The sequence below is a fragment of the Sinocyclocheilus grahami genome, unplaced genomic scaffold (genome assembly GCF_001515645.1).
Source record: "Sinocyclocheilus grahami isolate Dianchi unplaced genomic scaffold, SAMN03320097.WGS_v1.1 scaffold8.1, whole genome shotgun sequence".
In the NCBI taxonomy this organism is placed as follows: domain Eukaryota; kingdom Metazoa; phylum Chordata; class Actinopteri; order Cypriniformes; family Cyprinidae; genus Sinocyclocheilus; species Sinocyclocheilus grahami.
In genome coordinates, this window is record NW_015505187.1 from 548655 (window position 1) to 557493 (window position 8839).

General features: G+C 40.2%; 2 protein-coding genes across 2 annotated transcripts in view; one reads left to right on the forward strand and one right to left on the reverse strand.

The window, feature by feature from the left end:
• Window positions 1-2673: 2673 nt before the first annotated feature.
• LOC107591230 (pro-MCH 2-like) lies at window positions 2674-4173 on the forward strand. Its single transcript, XM_016280329.1, has 3 exons — window positions 2674-2910; window positions 3523-3691; window positions 4083-4173. The coding sequence occupies exons 1-3, from the start codon at window positions 2677-2679 to the stop codon at window positions 4130-4132; spliced, it is 453 nt and encodes a 150-aa protein (XP_016135815.1). The 5' UTR covers window positions 2674-2676; the 3' UTR covers window positions 4133-4173.
• A 922-nt stretch (window positions 4174-5095) lies between these two features.
• Window positions 5096-8839, reverse strand: part of LOC107590919 (PCNA-interacting partner-like) — an 11727-nt gene continuing 7983 nt past the window's right edge. Inside the window, exons 10-11 of the mRNA XM_016279882.1 lie at window positions 8037-8118; window positions 5096-5347 (exon numbers count right to left, since the gene is read on the reverse strand). Of these exons, the coding sequence (XP_016135368.1) occupies window positions 5096-5347; window positions 8037-8118 (334 nt within the window). The remainder of the gene's footprint in view (window positions 5348-8036; window positions 8119-8839) is intronic.

Sequence of the window (8839 nt, forward strand, 5' to 3'; positions counted from 1 at the left end):
GCTAAATGACTAAATGTAAATATAAATGTAAATGTAGACCACAAATGCACTCCAAGTGTTTCATCATGGTGGCAATTGAGCCTTGAAAGGGAATCTATGAATGTTAGTTTGAAATTGCACATAAGAACTTTAGATTATTGTGGTGAGGGTACTCAAAGGTGGGAAGAGGTCACTATGGAGGGTGAAACATGTCAGAAAGCAGAGTGGCAACATAGAAAGAGAGGTTACAATAACAGAGCGTCAAACTCTGAAGTTCAGTTGTGCTCTTGCTGGAACAGTCGTGTGTCCATGGACCAGCTGAATCCTTCAGTAGAGGCTCTCTCACTCCAACACAAATACTCACTAAATAAAGGCTGAGTGTTCCAAGTAAAATCACTTCAGCTGAGTTCAATAACTATTATTCATGTCCCATTTCTTCTTGCAATGCGAACACACTTCTGATTTCTTATGAAGTACCCTACAGGACTCAGGCTGTGACTAGTACAAAAACTTAAAACAGAAAAAAAAACTGTGCGTAATGCGGGTTTGTCAGATATCATCTAGGAGTCATCTTGAGAGTGTGCACCAGTATTTCATGTGAGCCCATATTATTTATCTGCAAGCAAATGACTCTTATGAATTGGTTAATTTTAATGAATCCGTTAAAAAGATTACCAGACACATTTACCACTCTGCAAAATTTAACAGGCGAAGCCCTGTAATTTCAATATTTGCCATTTCCCTCGCAGATTTTGTGAGCACTTGGTAATTACAGAACAGTGTGTTGGAGCGGGGTAGAACTGAACTCTGCAGGTAGGTAAATCTTCAAGAAGAAGATTGGGCACCCCTGGTCTATTGAAATTACTAATAATCCAGCTCTGACCTACAAACAAAAAAAGAACAAGAAGATAATGGACGATACCATGAGGAGACGGCACCAAGGGAATTGGAGTCATCTGATGGATGATGACATCTCACAACAGGTATATTTCCTTCTTTGAGGCTCATTCCTTTCATATCGTAAACATTTGCAATGTATCATTACCACTGCTCAGACAAAATGTGACCTCAATGTAAAACCTTTGACCTGCTGCATGAGCTCGATAAACTAAGTTATGGCAGGGGGTACAAACACTATATTGGAAGGGGATGGCCTTTCTCCAGATTCACAATGAAATGCTGACAAATGTTATTTGGCCTTTTACAAAAACACAGTGGGCTCTTTTAGAAAAACGAAAACCATTCAAAATATAATCCTTCTTGTTTAAAACATCTCCCAATATCCTCCCTGTGGATGGGCATGCACCTCTTGTAAAGGTGAACGACTTTTCACCAAAGGAGAGCAACGGACATCATCAATACTCAAAAATAGCTCGAAAAGGACAACTCATCATCATGAGACACTATAAAAGCACACATCTGATTCTTAGTGGACATGCGAGTGCAAAGCCAGGTTCCTGCAATTAAGTCAACCAAATTACCCAAGATCATGGGACCTTCCTACATGGTCGTCTTTGCACTTGCACTTTTAATTGAATTGACTACAGCTTTGCCCACAGTTAAGATGGACGAAGAACGTACAGACCAAGATAGACTAGTGTCGATAGCAGGAGAAGACAATGCAAGCGAAATGGGACCTGGGCAGCTCACCTTCAGAAGACACCCCATCAAAGAGGGCAGACTGGTGGACGAAGACGGGACAAAACGCATCTTCATACTTGCTGTAAGTGTTTGCACGTTAATTTTTCGTGCAATTTTTAATTTTTTAAGATACCATGATTGTATTTGCCAACATCTACATGCACTTTAAATCAGGAAATCTTACCAGTCCGATTTTGCTGGTGTGGTATGAATCAGATGACCTTTCAATGGGTATCAAACAGAGCTTTCTCAATTCAAAGCTGAATTGTCCTCACATTGCTACAATTATCAGTGTAGTAATGTAACAGTCAGAGAGGACTATGGGAAGGACATGGTCACAAGAGGGTAAATGGAATCTATGGATAAAAGGGCCCACATTGATATTGTGAAAACTGGCTAAGCGAGGCATGGGAAACTTTATCGCAATTTGACATTTCTTCCATGTGGGGCTCCATGTGCCGGCTTTGCTTCAGTAGTAATGGACGATATCACGAGGAGACGGCACCAAGGGAATTGGAGTCATCTGATGGATGATGACATCTCACAACAGGTATATTTCCTTCTTTGAGGCTCATTCCTTTCATATCGTAAACATTTGCAATGTATCATTACCACTGCTCAGACAAAATGTGACCTCAATGTAAAACCTTTGACCTGCTGCATGAGCTCGATAAACTAAGTTATGGCAGGGGGTACAAACACTATATTGGAAGGGGATGGCCTTTCTCCAGATTCACAATGAAATGCTGACAAATGTTATTTGGCCTTTTACAAAAACACAGTGGGCTCTTTTAGAAAAACGAAAACCATTCAAAATATAATCCTTCTTGTTTAAAACATCTCCCAATATCCTCCCTGTGGATGGGCATGCACCTCTTGTAAAGGTGAACGACTTTTCACCAAAGGAGAGCAACGGACATCATCAATACTCAAAAATAGCTCGAAAAGGACAACTCATCATCATGAGACACTATAAAAGCACACATCTGATTCTTAGTGGACATGCGAGTGCAAAGCCAGGTTCCTGCAATTAAGTCAACCAAATTACCCAAGATCATGGGACCTTCCTACATGGTCGTCTTTGCACTTGCACTTTTAATTGAATTGACTACAGCTTTGCCCACAGTTAAGATGGACGAAGAACGTACAGACCAAGATAGACTAGTGTCGATAGCAGGAGAAGACAATGCAAGCGAAATGGGACCTGGGCAGCTCACCTTCAGAAGACACCCCATCAAAGAGGGCAGACTGGTGGACGAAGACGGGACAAAACGCATCTTCATACTTGCTGTAAGTGTTTGCACGTTAATTTTTCGTGCAATTTTTAATTTTTTAAGATACCATGATTGTATTTGCCAACATCTACATGCACTTTAAATCAGGAAATCTTACCAGTCCGATTTTGCTGGTGTGGTATGAATCAGATGACCTTTCAATGGGTATCAAACAGAGCTTTCTCAATTCAAAGCTGAATTGTCCTCACATTGCTACAATTATCAGTGTAGTAATGTAACAGTCAGAGAGGACTATGGGAAGGACATGGTCACAAGAGGGTAAATGGAATCTATGGATAAAAGGGCCCACATTGATATTGTGAAAACTGGCTAAGCGAGGCATGGGAAACTTTATCGCAATTTGACATTTCTTCCATGTGGGGCTCCATGTGCCGGCTTTGCTTCAGTAGTTTGGGAGCAGTTATGGAGAGGGATCTTGAGGCTGCCCTTGGGCGCGTGTTGTTCGAATTAACTTAAACATCTCCAGGTGTGGTTTCAGACTTTCATACAGCAGGAAAAATGCCTGTAGAGGGAGCAGTGTTTTGGGTTTAGCTTGGGCTGCTTCTGTTCAAGTGGCTGTTCCGTGTTCTGATGTGCTGACTAAAAATGCCTTCTCCTTTTCCACCAGGACACAGGAATAAAAGGGTCTCTTGGGAGGGAAGCAAACCTTGCCTTTTCGAGAACCTTCACTGTGCTGCCGCCGCGTGGGACGGATCATGCTCTGGATGGATTCAACATGAGGGATGAGCGACGAAGCATAGATAATGTCATTCCCGTGGGCAGGAAGGACATAGACAGTAAGCACTGCCAAGTTTCTTATCGTCCTCCTCACCATCTTCTTTGTAGATATTCTTCCATGGCCATGAAAGTAACCTGATATGCTTGAGGACTACTTTACATTTTGAATCATTACACATGTACATAGTATAGTTTTAAACAATTTACCCGGGGATGGACTGGCCAGGCCATCTCCATGCCTATGGTCCGAGATGCTTGTCTTACCTGGTTCAAGCTGGTCTCCCAATTGAAAAATGTTCAAAACCCCTCTACAACTGGAAAATCAGACCAGAAAATTAGCTTAGGTTGTTTTAATCTTTGTTTCAGCAGGGAATACACCAGTGAGCAAACAACAGTTAGCCCAGTTACATTAATGCTAAATTTGCTTTGCTCTTCCTGTTCTCTTCACAGTGCTAAGGTGCATGATAGGGAGAGTATACAGGCCCTGTTGGCAAGCTTGAAAACGGAGCAGCTGACAAAGCACCTGCATGATTTTCCCAGCTCTCCCGCCCCGCCCCGAAAAAAGGGGGGGGGGGGGGGGGGAGGGAGGAACGTGTGCTCTTAAGAGTTTTTACAACAGATGTGGGGGCAGCCAGGTTTTATGGGATGGGGAATCGTTTAAAGGTTGATCTTAAGTACCAGTCCCAAAGCAGGGATCGAGGCCTGGGCTGTGGAGGTGGACCTAGGCATCTTTCCGACAAAGCAGATGATGTCAGGAAACAGTGGTTGCAATTTACTTTTTAACTCTGTTCCTGAGCATTATAACCCCAATTTGCTATTGTGTACTGCGCATTTTTACTGAGGACAGCTTCCACAACACGAGTGAGTACAGTGCCGGATTCGCCAAAAGCTTTTGTTGAAAGACGGATCAAGGGGCGGGGCAGTACTGAAACACCGTCTAAGCTGTTCGCCAATCACAACGCGCTGGGACAGCTAACCAATCACAACACATTTTGTTTTTCGGAAGGCGGATCTTCATCAAAGCCAGAACGGGGAGAAAGGTATTTTAATAATGTAAATTATGTGAAAAATAATGTGTTTTTCGAACCACCAAGCATGAAAGCATGTTCTAGTACACCCCCAAAACAAAATCAAGACTTCGTAAAGGAGCATTATAGGACCCCTTTAAAAAAGAAAAAAAAGAAAGAAAAAGGAAGCAGCCAAAAAATACTTAAAACCCCATGAAATTACTTAATGAATGCAGATTCCTTATCGATCGGTCGCAGTGGGTGGGACATTCTCAGACATTTCTAGAGAACACGTGATAAGACATGAACCTGTGGCATCATCATAAATTTGGCTCTGGTTTCTCAGAACAGAAAGCCTACACATTTTAAAAGCATTATAGAAGCTAATGTTTCATTCGGTTACATTTTAAAGGGACACAACAGCATTTACATGGTCTCAAAACTAATACCCAAGGACTAAGAGTGACAAAACAAATTTTGCATAGCGTCTTTAAATGTGGCAGAGGCATTACCTTTGAGACTGATGTCCATCCCAGTTGGGTCATGCTCTTCCTCCACAGTCACTGGTAAAGGGACAGGTTTTTTGGGTGCAGGGTGCATACAGGTGGGAAGTTGGCTGGTGCTGGGAAACTCCAACACCCGGTTGAGGGGCAGCTCATCATCCTTGTATGTGCATGCAAACTGAGAGCGGATGGTTGACCGCACAACCTTTAAAGAAAAAAAAAATATATAAAAAAAATATTAAGTTATTTTTAAAACATTTACTTATTTTTTTAAACTGCAACAACAGCTGAAAGAATGTTTTTTTTACTCATTACAGCTATAAAATTATACCACTTTTGCCAATCCAAAAATAATCAAAATAACATAATAATCCAAGACTAAACCTTAACAAGATCTTATGCATATTACCTGCTTGATAACATGCCATAGGTTTAAAGGGATAGTTCACCCAAAAATAAAAATTGTGTCTTTACACATACTAATTACTCACCCTCATGTCGTTCCAAACCCGTAAGACCTTCGTTCATCTTCGGAACACAAATTAAGATATTTTTGTTGAAATCCAAGAGCTTTCTGACCCTGCATAGACAGCAACACAACTGACACGTTTAAGGCCCAGAAAGGACATAGTTAAAATAGTCCATGTGACATCAGTGGTTCCACTGTTCAATCAGTGTCAGTCTTCGATGCATGTTCACGGCTCCTGGGTCGGCAACATCATATACAGTGGGTACGGAAAGTATTCAGACCCCCTTAAATTTTTCACTCTTTGTTATATTGCAGCCATTTACTAAAATCATTTAAGTTAATTTTTTTCCTCATTAATGTACACACAGCACCCCATATTGACAGAAAAACACAGAATTGTTGACATTTTTGCAGATTTATTAAAAAAGAAAAACTGAAATATCACATGGTCCTAAGTATTCAGACCCTTTGCTCAGTATTTAGTAGAAGCACCCCTTTGATCTAATACAACCATGAGTCACAAAAAGTATTCCCGTAGCTGCATAACATTACGGTTGAACCCCTGATGTCACATGGACTATTTTAATGATGTCCTTACTACCTTTCTGGGCCTTGAACGTGTCAGTTGCATTGCGGTCTATGCAGGGTCAGAAAGCGCTCGGATTTAATCAAAAACATCTTAATTTGTCTTCCGAAGATGTTTGGAACGGGTTTGGAACGACATGAGGGCGAGTAATTCCAGACAGAATTTTCGTTTTTGGGTGAACTGTCCCTTTAAGTTGGCAAAACATGAATATTATCAATGAATGATGTATGGCATAGTGGCACTGCAGCACTGGTACAAATGACGATGTCCAGAAACACTCTGATACAGTCTTCAGGTCATCAGGCTGTCTTATTTTTGAGCCCTGCTGATATAACTGGGTGGACATGACCACATCTAAAATCTTATGAGAATGAATACAAAAAATAAATAAAAGGATAAGTGCTGCGGTCCAGAGGCTAGGGTGAGGAGCATGAAAGAAGGAAATGGTAGCTCGCACAGGCGTAGTGAACCTCTAAGGTCTCAAGGGTCTCAGAGAAGCGCTGATCCGCCTCTTTCAGGGCCTTTGATCCATCCCTGCTAAGGATTATCAGGATTCAAGGCTCTCTCCCTTCAGGCTAGCTGGCCACAGTAGGAGAGTGGAATTCAGGGAAGTAAAAAAATAAAATAAAATACTGCAGGCATAGTTGGGTGGGACTGCAAAAGCGTAGAGAGAATGGGGCGGTGGTTGTATGTAGGGGGGGGGATCAAAGTTTGAGTGCAGCTTTTTCAAAGCACTTTCTCAAAAGAGCACCTAAAACAACAGTATTGCTCAGACTGGGTGCTTTCATATGGGAGGCTTATATGGTACGTTGGGCAGCCCTGATTGTGCGCCAATAGAGAGCCTTAAAAAAAACCCAATTGCGACAGGCTGGGTCCACCAGTCACTTACATTTAGTCATTTAGCAGATGCTTTTATCCAAAGCGACTTACAATTGGGGGCTACTTCCTCTGATATGAACGTCATCATTAAGCCCTCAATAAGATGAGGGGGCATGTCTGTGTTTGTGAAGCACACAATGGCATGACACACGGTTAAATAACACCTGTTTTGGGACAAACCCACTGAGCCAGCTGACACAGCACCAGCAGCAGTGATATTATGACCCCATATACATGTGGTATTAACATCGGATCAAATTATAAGTGGTAAGCTGAGACACATTAGTGGTCACGGTATTCACTTGGTAGTAATGTGTATCGAATGAGTTCAATCAGGGGAGGGTCTCTGATTATATATTACTGTCCATGTCAGCGATTTATTGAATGTTGGAATAATAATTATAAAAATAGCCACTATCCATACATATCCAGGGTGTTTCCCTGCCTTTTCTGGCCCAAGACGCTGTGATGGCGTCAAGATTTCTGCGACCCAACATAGACCTGAATGGTTTGGAGAATGGATGGATTTTTTATTTTTTTAAACCATTAGGTTTAAATTTATAACAACAAAAACACCACAATTTTTAGAATAAACTATTTAATAATATTCTATCATTAATACTTACTAAAATCTTATTATCCCATTTACACCTGTACTTACGACCATCCATTTGAGATTGGGTGACCAGATACAGATCTTAATAAATACCAGAGGCCTGTTTTGAGTGTGGTTGTTTTTATATAACAGGAAACCTGCTGCACAAGCACCATGCATAAAAAAAAAAAAACAGCTGTATAAATTTGCACATTACAAAACAGAGGAAGCAGATGATATAGCTCGTGAATGTGCATTACTTGCCTTCTGTTTTAAAATTTCTGTTTTGAAAGTGCCACATTCAATTTCGGTTTAACCGCTATTTGAGACTGGGGTCTCTGCTTACAGCCCCCATTATTCTTTACCTTGGACTTGACGTGTTCTTGTTGGCTCAAGATGCGGTTCCGTAAAGGCTTTGGAGAAGATCCCGTGGGAGCATCTGGAGATCTATAAGCACAAAGTGGAAAGCGAACAAGCTGAATATTCAAAGATTAAAACAACATTTTGAAGTGCAAATCAAAAATGATACAACAAAAATAAATTGCAAACGTTTAATTAGTCAAATAAACACATACATACACAAATTAACGTTGTCACACCTATCACCCAACAAAATACGAACATTTATTACCGACTGCATTATTGCATTAATTTATTATTATTATTAATAATAATAATAATAAAATGAATGAAGCAATTAGGAATCATTGGTTAAGATTTATTTACAACAGAATAGCACAACCCAGATGTTCGAATTTGTGCAACTCATTTTATGGACGCCAGTTTTTTGAACCTAGAAGAGTACAAGGCTGGCTGTGCACAAAGGCTATTTAAAAAAATAAATAAATAAAATAAAATAAAAAAAAAAGGTTTTATTATTATTATTAATAATAATAATAATAAAATGAATGAAAAAAAATAATATTTTAAGCATCTAATTAGGCATTATAAATTTTATGAAAAAAAAAAGATTTTTGCATCTGTTTTTGTCCTATGACCATATTTAAAGGGGTCATATGATGCGATTTCAATTTTTCCTTTCTCTTTGGAGTGTTACAAGCTCTTGGTGCATAAAGAAGATCTGTAAAGTTGCAAAGACTAAAGTCTCAAATCCAAAGAGATATTCTTTATAAAAGTTAAGAGTTAACCACGCCTACCTAAAATGGCT

Bases quoted from the DNA above. Each gene is read 5' to 3' on its own strand.
- LOC107591230 (XM_016280329.1), top strand. From the start codon at position 2,677: ATGGGACCTTCCTACATGGTCGTCTTTGCACTTGCACTTTTAATTGAA. The intron at 2,911-3,522 runs GTAAGTGTTTGC...CTTTTCCACCAG, and splicing joins AACGCATCTTCATACTTGCT to GACACAGGAATAAAAGGGTC. The intron at 3,692-4,082 runs GTAAGCACTGCC...TTCTCTTCACAG, and splicing joins GGGCAGGAAGGACATAGACA to TGCTAAGGTGCATGATAGGG.